Source organism: Macrobrachium nipponense, chromosome 42 (assembly GCF_015104395.2).
Source record: "Macrobrachium nipponense isolate FS-2020 chromosome 42, ASM1510439v2, whole genome shotgun sequence".
Taxonomy (NCBI): domain Eukaryota; kingdom Metazoa; phylum Arthropoda; class Malacostraca; order Decapoda; family Palaemonidae; genus Macrobrachium; species Macrobrachium nipponense.
This window is the reverse complement of record NC_061103.1, coordinates 43381906-43400399: the sequence shown is the minus strand read 5'-3', so window position 1 is coordinate 43400399 and position 18494 is coordinate 43381906. Positions and strand designations below refer to the sequence as shown.

At 37.2% G+C, this 18494-nt stretch overlaps 1 protein-coding gene across 1 annotated transcript in view; it reads right to left on the bottom strand.

The window, feature by feature from the left end:
* Nucleotides 1–4937: 4937 nt before the first annotated feature.
* LOC135213155 (integrin alpha-PS2-like) overlaps nucleotides 4938–18494 on the bottom strand; it is a 215388-nt gene continuing 201831 nt past the window's right edge. The window contains 4 exon segments of the mRNA XM_064247099.1: nucleotides 4938–5317; nucleotides 7559–7844; nucleotides 8393–8592; nucleotides 9271–9475. Coding sequence (XP_064103169.1) covers nucleotides 5072–5317; nucleotides 7559–7844; nucleotides 8393–8592; nucleotides 9271–9475 — 937 coding nt within the window. The 3' untranslated portion in view covers nucleotides 4938–5071.

Here is an 18494-nt window from a genome sequence, read left to right as displayed (position 1 = left end):
TAAAAGAGGAGCTGCCGATATCCATATACACATCCCTACCATAGTCCTTTCACAACTGAAAAGTTATTAATATACATACACACACACACACACACACCACACACATATATATATATATATTTATATATATATATATATATATATATATATATATATATGTATATAATATATATAATATACATATATACATACATATACACATGCACACATACACACAAAAGCTCTCTTACTATTATTTATAAAAATGTACAAAAATGAAAAAAACAAGCAAATCTAATTTACTGAAGATGAATGAATGTTTTTTTTTTAAACTTACACATCAATGGCATTCTTCTTAAGATTAAATTGGCACTTTCACTTATCATAAATTCACAATAACAGATAGTAACAATGTATATAATACATTGGTATAATCAAATACACTTTTATTTAACACCTATACGTCATATTAGAGCTAGTGTAGATAATGATAATTATAAGACAGTGATAAGCCACAATAATAATAATAATTATAATGATAAATGGCTAACCTAGCGCGCAGTTCTGACTAGACTGAATAACTGGATGAGATTCAAAATGCACAGGACTTAAATTACGTCTAAGAATTACTCACAAAGAATTGGAAATCGACATTAGAACGACTTAGCACATGAACGAAAGCATTTTTTATACTGAGTGTATTCGACTGTTAAAACAGGCACTGCTAAATGCGATACTGAAACGAAAAATAACTTTAAATTCACATCTAAACTCAAGAGATTTTTCTCTTTAAACGAAGCAAGTGAAAGTTGGAAGAGTTGGACAGCCATGGCTGGGAGGGATTAAAAATTAATTAATGAAAAGTCAAGGTCAGGAAGTTTTGGGATGGGCTCATCTTCTTCCAGGAGTTGAAATCAATTCAGTTTTTTTTAAATGGAACACGTATCTGGATCGATTTCGAGTGCTTATATATATATATATATCTATATATATATATATATGTATATATATATATATACAAATATCTGTATATATGTTATCTATATATGTATATATATATATATGTATATATATATATATATATATCTATATATATATATATATATTATATATATCAAGCAGTGGCATCTTTTACTAACATTTCAACAACAAAATTTATATCAATATAAAAGCTAGCATTCAATTAACGTAAACTTGAAAATAGCAAAGTTATTTCAGAATGAAAACAAGTAACCAGACATTAGTAGAAAATATATATAAAAAAATTGTAATAAAATATAGAGAATATAATGCAATATTTCAAATCTCAATCCACCGATGAAGGGAAGGTTGGCCTTCTTTTGAAACACGATAAAAAATGAATTGCTATCAACATGGAGAATTTATACCATAAAAAAAATTGGCCTTAATACCTAACAAAGAGATGGCAGATGAACAGTTAAAAGCTGTAGTATTGTAGAAGTAATAACTGCATATGAAGATTTCTTTAAAAAAAATTGCTTTCAGCAATAAAAAAAAATCTGTACATCGTAAAAATTGTAAATGCATAAATACTAAACATGTATTTACAGAATATAAATGCAACGCTTGTATGGCAATATTATTCTCGTCTGTAAAGTCTTTCATAGACCACAAGTTTGGTCGTAGTGGTCCGTTGTATACTACCTTCACAAAATGTCGTAAGGTTCTACCTTACAATATTTACCAGGGCACATGATTAAGGCCTCTTATAAGTACACGATTCTACAGATCTCTTTGAATTCTAATAACACAACTGGTTCCACAAATCTCATGGAAAACTGGAATCATTGCTGGCAATTCCTTTTTTCAGACACCTGAAAAATTAAACATCATAGAATAAGGACGTACTTTGCACCACAACTGTACAGTGTTTCTATGCGAATGTAAATAACTCAGTTGGATGAAGGATGTACTGAACTCATGAATTTCAACTGATTCACTCAATTTTCTAGTTATTGCAGAACCAACAGTACTGGAACGTACGTATTTTTGTTTATTCGTAAAATATGCATCGCAGTTACAAATGGTAAGACGTCACGGTTTTTTTAATAATTATGTAATGGCGATTTCATCCATTGAAACTTCAAACCTCTATGAAATACATTTTTATCTGGCAGTGTTAATAGGTCTTCAGTTGTTTGCAATCCAAGAAGGAAAGATATAAATTAGAAGGAAAAACTACAAAAAACCGACAATGTACAACAAGACTTCAATGAGAATGTCATAATCAACACAATCCAGTATTTAAAATGAAATGTCTATTCAAGGAAAGATATCATAAGCCTGCTCAATTATCACAGAGCAGTGAGGCTTAAGGACTATTTCCAGTACAAAAAATCGAGTTCAGCCTTCCTTCACGAGGATCACATATATCTTCAGACCCGAGGAACCCTTTCATCTTCACCGTTTGAATTCTATCACAAACTTCATAATTGCAGAGATCGGCTTAAGGAACTATAGTCCTTTTTAAGACAAAATTATACAAAAAGAAACTTTAACTAAACAGTGCTGCACCTTGATTATGTCTTCTCTATTGTGGTCCTCCAGTTCTGAATATTGCCCCAAGACAATATTATTGAGAGGAGTTTTCTGGCGTTCAGTACCAACCTCGTGAATTGCAATATTTTGGTCCACTTTTTACGTATTGCTACATTTCTGTACTCGAAGCTGTCATTTCGTAATAAGTGATATTTTCCAGTGCTTGGATTAACTTCCCTGGAATCCAGATCTCAACTCAAGGTTGGGGAAGTTCTCGTTAGTTCAAATGCCCCAGTAGCACTTTTCGATAATCCTTTCCAAGCAAGATGAGGACAACTTACGTCAAAGTGCCAGTCTTTTGCAAATGCACTTGAATTACAAAAATATTTTGGGGGAGGGGGGAGGACAATGTCTGTACCTTCACAAGAACAAGACCTAGTCTCACGTAGGAAAAAAACATCAGGCAGTATTTAATGCTATGAATTGTCGTTTTTTGTTTATTTTTAACTTAATTTTATCAAAACGACCACCCATTTTTGTTTTTGGATTTTCTGTTCATCAAACGACCACCTATTTTTAAATCTTCAATTTATCAACACGACCACCTTTTTTTTATATCTTCAATTAATAAATACGACCACATTTTTTATATCTTCAATTTATCAATACGACCACCTTTTTATTATCTTCAATTTATCAACACGACCACATTTTTTATATCTTCAATTTATCAAAACGACCACATTTTTCGTTTTAAATCTACCCTTTTGTCAAAGCGACCACGTTCTTTGTTTATCAGTCTTCCTTCTATCGTTCGCTCTGTCGTGACTTCACCAAAGGGCGTCGCGTGACAAATAAATTTCGGTCCTTAAAAGGTTACGAAGACTTCTCTCAAGATTTTCCGTTCTCGTTGCCATAGTAACCGTTGCTGTTCAACGGTTCGTTCTCGTGTTTGTCGTGCGGCCTGTTCCTCTTGAAGAAGCCGATCTGGAAGGAGAGAGATTAATAATAATAATAATAATAATAATAATAATAATAATAATAATTAATAATAAAAAATTGAATAGGCTACGTTATCAAAAGAAATATATAATAGATATCTGATGATGAAATTACTTCTGAGTTTTTGTTTTTCAAATCCTAATGGTTGTTATCATTACTATAGGGCTTAGTTTTTCCAGACCTCTCCTAATGGTTGTATATATATATATATATATATATATATATATATATATATATATATATATATATATATGTATATATATATATATATATATATATATATATATATATATATATATCATAAACAGACAGACAGCCAGATATAGAGAAATATTACCCCTTTACAGGGTAATTTTGACCTTCGATAAAAAAAAACTGAAAACAACTTCTTCCTGGAAAGATAGATATATATGTTCTCTACAGACCAATAATTTTGACCACGATAGAAAAAAAAAGAATAAAACTATTACAAACTGAAAACCACTCTCAACTCACCGACCACAAAATGGCGCACAAGATGGCCAGCAGGAGAAGACCTATGAGTATACTGCCGCAGATGACGAGCCACTTCAGGGAGGTCCTCTGTTCCTCCGTGCTCGTGCGGACGATGGTCGTGACCGTCCCTCGCCACACCATGCCCACCTGCGTCTGCAGGTGGTGGGCATGGTGCCCCGGGGTACTGGCATGGAAGGGCTTGGCTGGGGAGGGGGAGGATGAGGAGGAGGAGCCCTCGACGACTTCGTCCTTGCCGTCTGTGCCTATGACGACCAGCCTGGAGGAGATCTTCACTTCCGACATCCCGATCTGGAGATAGAATTGGAATTCATTCATTTTATCTGACGGAGGTAGTCTGGGGATAAAGTTGGAAATAATGAATAAATGACAACTGTATTTTGCCAGGAGGAGGTAAGTCTGGGGATAATTAATAAATAATTCATAAATGATAACTGTAACTTTGCCCGACGGTAGATGGAGATGGGAATAAATAGGCTTTTGTGTGAATGTTAATCATAAGTTTAAAAAAAAAAAGAGGTAGCAATCTATCAGCAAAATAAGGTCGCCCTAGGCCAAAGGACAAGCGCTCGGACCTATGAGGTTATACAGCACTGGAAGGGAAGCTGTATGAAATATGTAACAGGAGGAACCTAACCTTCAGGAGTTAGCTACGCTATGAAACCATTGTTGGGAGAGGGTGGAAAGTAAGGCGGAAGAACGAAAATATGAACGGAGGGACAGTAAAAAGAAATGATAGGGGGTTATTGTAGCTAGGGGCCGAAATAATGCCTACTGTGCACCGCCTGAGGTGCATTGATGGTTCTATCCCCATAAAGGGCCCTCTGTCTTATTGACACTAGCATCCTACTTTCTCAAGCAAAATCCAACGCCAGAAAAGCTAAAATATCCAATGACTCCACCCCCACCCCCACCCCACCCACCCCAACACAACTCACCTTCTCAATAGTGTCCACCCAAAGCCTGGACCTGACCCTCAGGACCACGTTATCATCCTTCCTGAAGGGGGAGATCGTGCACCTCACCCTCGTGCAATTCGTGGGCCCGCAGGAGAGCTCCTTCTCGACGTTGACGACTCCTACGGCACCGCCCTCTTCTCCTCCTCCTCCTCTCTCCTGTGGCGTCGGTGGGCGTGGCTGCTGTCGCTGCTGCTGCTGCTGCTGGTGTGGTGGTGGTTGTGGCGTCTCCTCCGTCGGTATTGCTGTTGATCCCGAAGAACCACCAGGTTGTCAGCAACGGCGGCTGCTGAGCTCAGCGAGGCTTCGCCTTCCTCGGCGTCTAGGAGGGGCGTCACGATGAGGTTTTCGTAGGAGGCAGCGTCCACCTGAAGAGAAGTGAGTAAGCAAGTATGTGAGTAGGTCTACCTCAAGTTTTCCCAGACCACTGAGCTGACGAACAAGCTCTCCTATAGGGCTGGCCAGAAGGATTATATAAGTTTTACGTGGCTAGGAACCCTACTACAGCTTATTGCGGGGTTCGAACCACATCATATCGAGAAATGAATTTCTAATCGCCAGAAATAAATTCCTCTGATTCCACGTTGGCAGGATTGGGAAATCGAACTCGCGACTGCCAAATCGGTAGGCGAGCACGCAAAACCCACCCGTCCGACGAGGAACCAATCTGAAGAGAGAGAATTTCATTCTACTGTATTGATTACTGCTATCTTTTGTTCGTGTTGCGAAACCGTTCTTATGGAATAAGTTATACGCTCCCGCAGACTAAGACTGCTCGTGTGAGAACAGGGGAAAAAAAAAGAGAATAGATGACAGAAGATAAATATGCATTATCTATAATATGTAAATAGATAAATAAGTAAATAAAGGGCAGAGGGTGGGATCCAGTCAATCCTCAGTTATCTGATCACCAAATATGTAGCACAGCAACAACTATCAATTAAGAAAAGCGTATAGTGAAAAAAAAAACAACGATAATTTTTCCATTTCGTTCCGTCCATATCTGTATTGAAAAAGAACGTCAAAAACCTGGCTAAGGAACTTTACGAAACACTATGCTTACCCTGAATCTTGCTTGCATTAATGTGAAACTGCAAATATCACATCAAATAAATACAAGTAAAAGGCTACATTTACTATCAATGCTATAATAACAATGTCACAGATAAGCATTGAGAAGAGAAAAAAAAACTACAATACAGGAGATATGCATCACATTTCCATAACAAAAATTCAAGTAAAATCAAGAACACGACCCTTTACAAGTAAAACGTTGAATATATACGCAAAACTGATCTATAAACCCCAAAGTAACGAAATCTCATGTTTATTATTCTAGAAACAATCCGAGCTATAAAATGATATACGAGCGTCTTCATAATGAACTTTCCAACCCTCCTCTTATGAAGCCAAAGTACTTCCATTACAATATAAGCTCATTAACACGCCGCTGTAGATGGTGATATAGCAGCCATAGTTACTCCGGTTGGGAGCGAGACGGAATACTTTTGAAGGAATGACCTCCTGAATGGGGAGAACTCCTTTTCCCGGTGGGAATTGGGGTCTCACGTTACCGTGGGATCTGTAGCACTCTCAGACCAAAAAGGGGTCTCTCTGTCTCGCTGAATAATGACCCGTTACGAGAAAAAAAGTCGAAGTACGTGATGCGCACGCACGAATGTACGAATGTGCGAATGTAGGCTACACAGGGTACTTGCAATTATACAGTTACGTCATCTAATTTCATAAACGCGTTATTAAAATATGCATGGATGTATGCATATACTACATAGCACGTGGATTAAGCTACAAATGTCCTTTGATATCAAATTCGCTCTACCTCGAAATTTATATATTTTCATATACGTTAACCGGATGGGAATTATTTTAGTTGATACTAATTTCGTCCTCTCGTGGATTCGAACCAGCAGACACGGGAGAAATCAGTGAGCTGATCCACTTGAAGATACTGGGCCATTCATCTCCATACTGTGATTCGGCGAAATACATTGTGATCCCCCATCTTTTATTTATTTTCATTGGCCCGGGCCCCAAATACGGGCATTAGGCTGTCTATCTTACTGACGTTTGAATCGAAATTAGAGACTGGATTCCAAATAGGTCACTACTTATTCTTCTATATTGGCCCGGGGGTGAGATAAAGGAATTGGGCTATCTCATTTAATTTTGAAATTAAAAAGAAACCAGATGTGGCTTATTCACTTGAGATACTGACCACATAAAAATCAAAGCTCGAATACTAATGAGTTGAGTTGAATATAGAATTTAGGCCAAAGGCCAAGCACTGGGACCTATGAGGTCATTCAGCGCTGAAACGGAAATTGACAGTGAAAAGGTTTGAAAGGTGTTACAGGAGGAAAACCTCAAAGCATATGCACTATGAATCGAGAGTTAGGAGAGGGTGGAAAGTAAGATGGAAGAAAGAGAATATGAAAAGAGGTACAGTAAAAGGAACGAAAGTGGTTGCAGCTAGGGGCCTAAGGACGGCACGCTGCAAAGAACCTTGAGTAATGCCTATACAGTGCACCGCGTGTGGTTGGTTCACTGACGGCACTATCACCTCCCAGATAATATCTCTTCAGCCTTACCGTCAATCCCAGGTAGTTGGTGTCCGCGACCTTCTCACACTTGGTGAACCTCGACTCCAGCCGGGTATCTAGAAGGTAGAGCAGAGGGTCACCCGTGAGAGTCCGCGTCGGCCACAGGAGGTAGAGGTGCGCCCCTGGCAGGTCGGAGGGCCCTTGGTTGGTGACGTGGTAGACGTGCATGACCTCGGGCCCGACTTCCTTCTCGTGCTGGATGGGGCGTTCGCCGAGCAGTTGCTTTCCGAAAAGGGACACGTTGTAGTCGAAGGGGCCGTCGGGCCAAGATATCCTGTTGGGGGAGAAAGGTTTGGGGTTCGTTAGACTGAGAGAACAAAGTTTTTTTTTTCTTTCTTTTTTTTGGAGGGGCGTCTATCACAGTCATCCTATCCGACTGGGTGGTTTTAATACCGTGGGATTCCTTCCCCGTTGTATCCTGCCCCCTTAGGAGTCCATCACTTTTCTCACTACGAGCGCTGTTTCTAGGAGCACACTCCTCTGCGTGAGTCCTGGAGCTACTTCGGCATCTATAGCTTTTCTACGTTCCTTTTCAGGGATCTTGGGATCGTGCCTCTTAAAGTGTCCCTATAAATTATGGGTACGATTTCCACTGGCATATCTCATATCCTTCTTATTTCTATTATTATTCAGGAGATGAATAATTGTTTTATGTATAAATCAGGCAGCTTTAGACTGTCCTATATCTTAAAGTTACCGATATTGACAAAATTTACGCATACAACAATAAATTCCCTCTGGATTGACTCACTGTACCTAAGTTTCTAAATTGCATATTCCATCGACCTCTCCACCAAAAACCTTCCCAATCCATCCACTCACCCTTTGATATCGATGTCACTCCTGACGGTGACGGGTAAGGCCAAGGCCTGGGACTCCTCTTCGCCTTCTTCGTTAGCCGAGGTGGTGGTCACGTGGAATTCCAGGGCGGAGCTGTTGACCGTCTCTGGAATGGGCTGGAAGACCAGGTGGAGTATCACCTTCGCCCTCGCTGGAAGCGGATTTCCGATGTCGCAAATGACCTGGAAGAAAGGTGGGTATCATTATTATTATTATTATTATTATTATTATTATTATTATTATTATTATTATTATTATTATTAAAGTAACTGGATTGGACGGCATGACCTTTTGGTACAACAATGGGAAAAATAAAAGAAGAATAAACTGATAAAATGAAGAAATATGGAAAGGTAAGAGTGCTTAAGGGCACCTTAACAAATTTGAAAACAAAGAGACGAAAATTCTTTAATGAGTGAAAAAAGTAAATAAACAAATAAATAAAATAGACAAATAAAACAAATAATCAAATAAGTAAAAAATAAAAAAAACAACTATATAATAAATAAAAAAGTAAATAAACAAATACATAAAATAAACAGACAAATAAAATAAATAATCAAATAATTAAAAAATAAAAAACAAAAATATAATAATAAATAAACAAAAAAGTAATTAAACAAATGAATAAAATAAATAAACAAATAAAAAAATTAATCAAATAAATAAAAAATAAAAAGCAATATATAATAATAAATAAAAAAAAGTAAATAAACAAATGAATAAAATAAAGAAAAAATAAAAAGCAAATAAATAAAATATATAACAATAAATAAACAAAAAGTAAACAAACAAATAAATAAAATAGATAAACAGATTAATAAACAAAATGCAAAGAATATAATTTATCATCTACTAACCCTCTCACTGTCATCCTTGTTGTCCAGGGAACAAATGGGACTCAGGTCAGGGTCGGAGTTATGCCTGACCTCGAACTTGCTGAAGGTCACGCCCCTGGGAACTCGGACGACGGTCTTGGTCTGGAAGGCGTCCTCCCCCGTGTTCTCGATCTCCACGATCAGCATGATGTTCTCCTTGGAGCCTAAGACGTATTCGGGGATGCTCCTGCCAAAAAAAAAAAAAATAATAAATAAAAATATATAAAAAATAAATAAAATAAACTAAATTAAAAATTAAAATACATAAATAAAGAAAGAAATTAATTAATATGGTCGTATAAAAAATATATTAAATTTAATTATAATTAAAATTAATAATAAGTAAATTAATTATTCAATATGGTCGTAAACGTCAGTTGGATAGGCGTACCACGTTTTTTTTTAATTTTTTTTTAAGCATTGGCTGGAGACTTCAATGCGCAATGAGTAAGTTTTTATAAATTTTCTTATCGATTAAATGAATGGTATTCTGAACAATAATAATAATAATAATAATAATAATAATAATAATAATAATAATAATAATAATAATAATATCGTGCTTAATGGAATGGCCGTGTCATTCGAGTTAACAGTATAGGACACGTTCAACTAAGGGTGGGTCTGGTTCCTTCTTAATAATATAATAATAATAATAATAACAATAACAATAATAATATAATAATAAAGCACCAAGGTTTTAATATATATATATATATATATATATATATATATATATATATATATATATATATATATATATATATTATCTATATCATATATATATATATATATATATCCATATACTATTATTCGGGAATTCACATCAGTTCATCATCCTAAGACTATCTCTTTTACGCAAACATCAAAATTAACTATCATCAACAACGCCAAGAACAACTACCCTCACTCCCAAGCATGCCAGGCTTCCCCCCCCCCCCCCCCACCCCACACACACACACACACAACACACACACAAACAAAAGAAGGTGTATCACGTCACCTCGTCCTCGGATGCTCAAGTCAAAAAACAATCCCCCCGAACCTGGAAAGGAGATCGTCGTCTGTCCTTCGTCTCGTTAGTCAAGGTGAAGACTGAGACAAATGGTCACGGATGCCAGATATATTATACATATGACTCCCGCTTTTCGAAGCACGGAATGACGTTGCTTCCATAAGAGTGGTAGTAGATGGTCAAAAGGCAGGTCTGATTCACTACTGAATCGGCTCATGAGCAGAGATGGAAGAGAGAGAGAGAAGAGATGGAGGAGCGAGGAGAGGAGACGAGAGTGAAGGAGGAGGGAGGACGAGAGAGAGAGAGAGAGAGAGAGAGAGAGAGAAAACGCTCCTCAATTCTACAAACTAGTAACACAGAGTACAGGGAAAAAACCACAAACAGAATCGTTGTTCTTATATCACAACGGCCTTATTAGATTAAACTGGCCTTATGCCAGACCTGCCAAGGGAGTTGGCGGATTTTAAAAATGACGAAACGAATCAAAGAGGACACTGAAAGAGGAGACGATAACGCAAGACTTACGATTCACAGAAGAAGAAGAAGAAGAAGAAGAAGAAGAAGAAGAAGAAGAAGAAGGATCCCACAGATAACGGAGCCAAGTCAAGACCAATCGCGCCTTAAGACCAGAGGCCGCTAAAGAGCCTTCAGATAAGCCCCAGATAAGAGTAGGGGTCGATATACGGACCCTAGGGCACACCATATTAGCAGAGCCACCTGGCTCTCATCTGACAGAGCCGGCTGACCCTAAAGGGTGACCCCGAGTGACCTTTTCCCTCTCCCTTGGGACCTCATCGTCTCGAAAGTTAAAGGTTCCCTGAGTCGAACTGACACGGTGGGGTGCCGCTAGGTGTTAATTATGGGCCTGCGGAACGTATTTAGGCACCCTTTTCCACTTCGTGAGGGGAGGAGGAGGGGGTAGTGTGTTGTAGTACAGGGTGCACTCTACCAAGAGAGAGAGAGAGAGAGAGAGAGAGAGAGAGAGAGAGAGAGAGAGAGAATACTTAGTGAACTATTCATAGCATAAAAAATTAAAACAGGGTTTAATTTACAATAATTACTGAAGAAGTTCAAGATTATCTTTATTCCCCACCAACGCAGCATCAGGTGCAAAGGTCAGGCTTTTTTATTTTAACTGCAAAACGTATACGAGGAAAAGAAAGATATAATTAACAAAAAGAATAACATGACGCAGCAAACATACAAAAAATCTCTTAAAGCAAGAACCCAGACAGGCGAAACACTTATTTCCAAATGTGCCACTAAAACAAATAAATTCAGCCTCTTAGTTAAACAACTAAAGTCAGCGATGCAAAGACCTGAGGAGAAAAACCTGAAAACAAAAACGAGGACAATGATGTCATTAAGTTTGTTGTTCCAAGTTTGACTTTCTGGTCGTTACAAAAGAGAGTGAGATCGTGTTGACGACTTCAAATTAGATGCCTCGTGACATCAGAGATTTCCATTAACATCAAGTATATATATATATATATATATATATATATATATATATATATATATATATATATATATTACTTGATGTTAATGGAAATCTCTGATGTCACGAGGCATCTATTTGAAGTCGTCAACACGATCTCACTCTCTTTGTAACGACCAGAAAGTCAAACTTGGAACAACAAACTTAATGACATCATTGTCCTCGTTTTTGTTTTCAGGTTTTTCTCCTCAGGTCTTTGCATCGCTGACTTTAGTTGTTTAACTAAGAGGCTGAATTTATTTGTTTTAGTGGCACATTTGGAAATAAGTGTTTCGCCTGTCTGGGTTCTTGCTTTAAGAGATTTTTTGTATGCTGCGTCATGTTATTCTTTTTGTTAATTATATCTTTTCTTTTCCCGTATACGTTTGCAGTTAAAATAAAAAAGCCTACCTTTGCACTGATGCTGCGTTGGTGGGGAATAAAGATAATCTTGAACTTCTTCAGTAAATTATGTAAATTAAACCCTGTTTTGTTTAATTTTTTTATGCTATGGATAGTTCACTAAGTATTCTCTGTAACGTTACTTTTGAGGTTAATAAGTAAATATATCGTTCATTAGACCCCTTTCAGAATGTATACATATTGACCTTTTTATTGCGTGTATAGAACCACACACACACAACACATTACAAAAGTATATATCAGTTTCATACACTAAACGGCCAGTTAATCCATCGTCTATATATATATATATATATATATATATATATATATATATATATATATATATATATATAGACGATGGATTAACTGGCCGTTTAGTGTATGAAACTGATATATACTTTTGTAATGTGTGTGTGTGTGTGGTTCTATACACGCAATAAAAAGGTCAATATGTATACATTCTGAAAGGGGTCTAATGAACTATATATTTACTTATAACCTCAAAAGTAACGTTACAGTCACATTGTCTCATTCGGACGTATGGTATTGTTTTATTTTCTTTTGACATCTTCCTTTTGAGGACCCAGAGAGAGAGAGAGAGAGAGAGAGAGAGAGAGAGAGAGAGAGAGAGCCCATCTTTCCCTCTTGTCACTGATGTCACTAAGCTTATTACTAATCGCCCCTGACAACGCCTCCCAAGAGAGAGAGACAGAGAGAGAAATGGAGGCAGACTTTTGTCTCCTGCCTCTCATCAGGTCTCTCTCTCTCTCTCTCTCTCTCTGGCACTTTGTGAGTGGTGACAAACACGGCAGCAGGAATAATCGTACAATCTACTTTATAAGTATAAAAGTCAACATTTCACATACTCGACGAATCGGTTGATCCTCAAGTTCACAATATCCATAGAATTAGAAACTTGATAAATATGAAACAATAAAGACATAGGAAAGACTATAATGCTTATAGTCTGTAGTGCTTATTTAGTCTATAATGATTATAGTCTATAAGGCTTATTTAGTCTCAAATAAATGCCTTCTTTTTCTGGCCAATTCTTCACCTCCTATTTAAGTATGTAAGCCAATGTCCTGCTATCATTTTCATCTATACTGTATTCTAATTCTCTTCCATCTTCTCTGTATTTCTATCTTTTCCTGAAATGTCACTGAAACAACACTTGAGGCTTGTACCACAGGAATGCATACCTTATCTGAACACTCAACACAAAATGCTCATCTTGTATACAACTCGTGGTATTCATATCTGCATAACCTGGATACAAGGTCCCACAGCTATTGAGACAATGACTTCGCTGAAGCTATGCAACGTAAGACTTGTGCTCTCAATCATGTTTTATTTAACACACGACATACGCACACACATGCCACCACGCTGCTTAGGAACCGGACCGTGGGCTAAAGTAAAGTAAGCGCGTGCTTCGTAAATCTGAACAGGTAGGGTGGAGGCACTCTTATACTTGTAGGTCAAAAATGCCACTGCCATCTGCGACCGATATCGACGCTTTATTGGCATGTCAAGTGTCAGACGTGCGGGCGTTTGCTTCTTTTGTTTAGTCTTAGTTTGTTTGTATGGTGTTTTGACGTTGCATGGAACCAGTGGTTATTCAGCAACGGGACCAACGACTTGACGTGATTTCCGAACCACGTCGAGAGTGAACTTCCATCACCAGAAATACACATCTCTCACTCCTCAGTGGAATGCCCGGGAATCGAAATCGCGGCCACCGAGGTGGTACGCCAACACAATACCGACCACGCCACTGAGGCGCTTTTTATTCGTTGTTTTAACTGTGTTTCGCGACAATTTTTTTTTGTATTTCTGTTTGTCTCTGTCTCCTGTGACGCACTCTACTTCAATCGCTTTGGAAAACGAAGGCCTACTTGAGAAAATGTATATAATAAAAATAAGCAACAACCTTTCGAAGGCAACTCCCTTCACCTATCGCCAGTATTCCTAGAATTCCTGTTTTTTTAATAAGATGCTCTTTCTTCTTCTTGCAATCTTCACTGATACAATTTTCTTTTAATACCGTTCGTCCATAGTCTCTACTGGTCGCTGCTATTAAGCTACCTAGTCCCTATTTATCAAGCAATTTGTCACGTAACCTCAATGGTGCAAAGCATTATGGGTGTTGCTGTTCACACAAATTATTAATTATTATTATTATTATTATTATTATTATTATTATTATTATTATTATATGAAGGTAGGAGACCCTCTCTCGAACATGCTTTGTTAAAGAGGATGGCAGCACCAGTGGATTTGATTTTATATAAGAAGAACTGAAAAGACCATACATAAAATCAATTCTACTGATGCTGACATCCTCTTTAATAAAACATATTATTATTATTATTATTCCGTTCATGGCCCTCCAAATATACAATGCGATCTTATTATGACTTATTTAAAAGTATTTTACGAACTTGCTACCATTCCTCTAAGCAAAAGTTTGCCAACCTTGTGAAATGCTCTCTATGATTCCACATCAGGCGGGTCTATAAGAATGGTAGTTACGGAAAGTGTATTACGTTTGATATAATGAATAACGAATGAATATGTAATGCAGTTTGCTAGGGTACTGCATTGCCTGGACAAAAAAAAAATACATTTACTGTCTCAAGTCCCGGAAGAGTAACAATAAATAATAATATTTCACACTCTGAAACACCTTATGCAATAAATAAATACACAGAAACACACGTATATAAGTATAAATGTGTATGTGTAAATGTATATGTAAATACACATACAAACGCCCACATTATATACATATATATATATATATATATATATATATATATATATATATATATATATATATATATATATATATATATATACATATATATATATATATATACATACACTAAACCAACAAACAACAGTAATAAAATAAATAAAGCGAAATTCAACCGAAAACATTATCTTCCTCTTTGCCCCGACAACATAATCTCGTCCGAACATTATAGAGCGAGATGAACTACGAACCAGCAATGAGATAACACACGCAGGCACGAACACCATGCAAACCAAGAAATAAATAAACAAATAAACAAACAAATAAATAAATAAACAAATAAATAAATAAAATAAAAACACATATGCACACATAATAGAATATCACTGACACTTCCCACAACGTTGTACGTCATCCCACACCGAACGTAACGAAATGAAACAGCGAATTACAAAACGTAAATAAACAAAGCTAAAAGGGAGGTGGGAAAGGTGGTGGTGGTGGTGGGGTGGGGGGTGGGAGGGTGTGTGCTGGGGTCCCTGACCAGCTCTGGCGAGGCCCCTCATGCAAGTTTCATGTCGTGTCGAGAGGCAGACTCGAGCTAATCAACCTGTTCGGAATCTTAATGCAAAGACGTTTTCGGCGGGGGCTGGCGCCATCCACCAGGGGCACAGGGGCACGCTCCTTCGCCCTCTTTTGCACTTGTTTGCCCCATTTCGCGTTTGCATGCTTGCTCGCTTGCCCATGTTCCTTTTTGGCTTGGGGGAACAGCTTCTCCTTGGCTAATAAGTGGCATATGTACAGATATATTTGTTTAACGATATTTCTTGAGAGGTTGCCGTTGGGGGGGGAGGGGGGGACTAAAATAATAATTGCGTGTGAAACATAATTTATTTATGGATGATTACAGGCAAACGGATGTTTGCACACACATAGGACACACGCAAACACACGCATTATAAATATAAATTTATACATATATATATAGTCATGTATATATGTATGTATATTAGCGCATATATATATATATATATATATATATATATATATATATATATATACACACACACGGTTTTCAGTCATTTCAAAGTGCTAACCAAAACAATCAATCCTCTATTAGACTCTAATGTCCTTGGCGCAGAAAATTAAACCTGCACCTGATATTCAGTCAAAAAGGTATGTAAACAAAAAAGCAAAGAGTGGAAACAATGTAGGGGTCAAACGTAAGTAATATCCAGCAGGGTAAAAAGAGGTGGGGGTGGGGAATCCCGCCCCCTCTCCCCCACCAGCTATCCATCACTCCCTGGATGACAACCCCCTCCCCCTCCAAAACGGCCACTCGGCTGGAGTTACACTCGAAGTCAATAATGGCCTTTACGATCCGACCGAACCGCACGATTCCGAGGCCGTGGAGAGCCATATTTGGCGGAGCCGAGGATTCCTCGGAATGCACGATCCTCATCGCCAATACACCGAGCATACACTTATAGGCTTAGGATTAGGCAAAGAGCAACGGCAGTTCCTTAAGGATTGCCCCCCTGACTGACAGATGGGGCACGGCAGATGGCAATAACGGACGTGCGGCGCTGCTCAGAGTCTCGAAGACGCGAGAGGAGCCGTCGGAACCTTTTTAAGGATGTCCTCACCCGAGGCTCCAGCAACAGCTTCGTCGCAATGAGGTGGAGACTTTCTCCAGGAAATGTTTTTGTTGACGGTTTCTGAAGGCGATTGTGACGGGGAAAACTTTAATATTTATCTAACTCGTTCACATACGCTTGCGGCAACCATCTACCATCTTCCGACGTTAATTTAACTGCGGTTAAGTCAGGATTAGCCGATTTTTTACTAATTATGAAGGCGACTGTGACTGAGAAAACTTTAATATATCATTTTTCAGCATCTACCTCCTGGCATTAATTTAACTGTATTTCAGTCATCTCCGGTTTCAGCAACCTTCTTCCGACGTTAATTAAACTGGGCTTCGGTGCGGTTAAGTCAGGATAAAGCGATTTTTATTCACCAATTATGAAGGCGACTGTGACTGAGAAAGCTTTAATATATAATTTTTCAGCATCTACCTCCTGGCATTAATTTAACTGTATTTCAGTCAAGTTGAATTCAGGATCGGCTGTCACGTCAGACATATTGAACGTTAGGTACCTTTCGTGTAATATATTTTTTTAAGAAGAAGAAGAAGAAGAAGAAGAAAAAAAAAACGTAAACAAACATGCGATGGCGTCGGAATTACAGACATAATCCCCAAGTGGGCCGTCATGCCAGAGATCAGTAACTTAATTAAAACGACGAGACAATTTTTCCTTAACTTAAGTAAAATGGAAATTGTCTGAACCCGCGTGTAGTATACTATTCGCCAGCGTTATATTACCGTCATATTTAACAACCGCTGCTGGATATTTCGAATAATCTGAGCCAGAGAGAAACTGCCAATGACCCATATTCTGTGCCAAGTGAAATTGGGCACAATTACCTGAAACTCTGGTCGACTTTCAGTCTGATATCACTTTTGGTCGTCATTATTATTATTATTATTAGTATTATTGTTCTAAAGGGTCCACAATAATACAAAGTGTAAAAAGTTCGTGTATAATTTTGAAGACTTTACAGAAAGCTTTCGAACCCTTCCCTGGGTTCATCTTCAACGTCTCTTGTTTTTTAAATTTACCTCTGTACTTGTCGTAACTTATTGTTCATTTGGACTGAAGATGAACCCACGGAGGGTTCGAAAGCTTTCTGTAAAGTCTTCAAAATTATACACGAACTTTTTACACTGTATTATTGTGGACCCTTTAGAACATAATATATTACTCTCGTGATAGAAGAGTTTTTCCCTAATTATTTTATTTATTATTGTTATTATTATTATTATTATTATTATTATTATTATTATTTCTTATTTTTTTTTTATCACAGTCCTCCAATTCGACTGGGTGGTTATTTATAGTGTGGGGTTCCGGGTTGTTATCTGCCTCCTTAGGAGTCCATCACTTTTCTTACTATGTGCGCCTCCGTTTTTAGGATCACATATGAGTCCTGGAGCTACTTCAGCCTCTAGTTTTCTAGAATTATTATTATTATTATTATTATTATTATTATTATTATTATTATTATTATTATTATTGTTGTTGTTGTTGTTATTATTATTATTTTTGGTAGAAACACCCTCTTTTATACAAATGCTGTTAAAAAGAATGGCAGAATTAAGCGAGTTGGTTTTATATATTGTTTTTTCTATTTTCCTTACAATCCGCTTCTCAGGCTCAGCGATGTGTTTGAGTAACTGGCCAATATTCATATTGGGGAATTTTCAATTATAAATGCTGAAGGTAATCTTTTCATTTTTTTTTTTTTTTTTTTTTTTTATTTTTATTAGAACAGGATCTCAGAAACATCGCTGAGCTGAGAATGCGAAGAAGAGTAAGGAAAATAAAAAAAAAGAAAAAAAAAAAATATATAAAATAAAACAAACTCAACTCACTTAATTCCTCCTCCATTCTTTTTTAACAGTACTATTATTATTATTATTATTATTA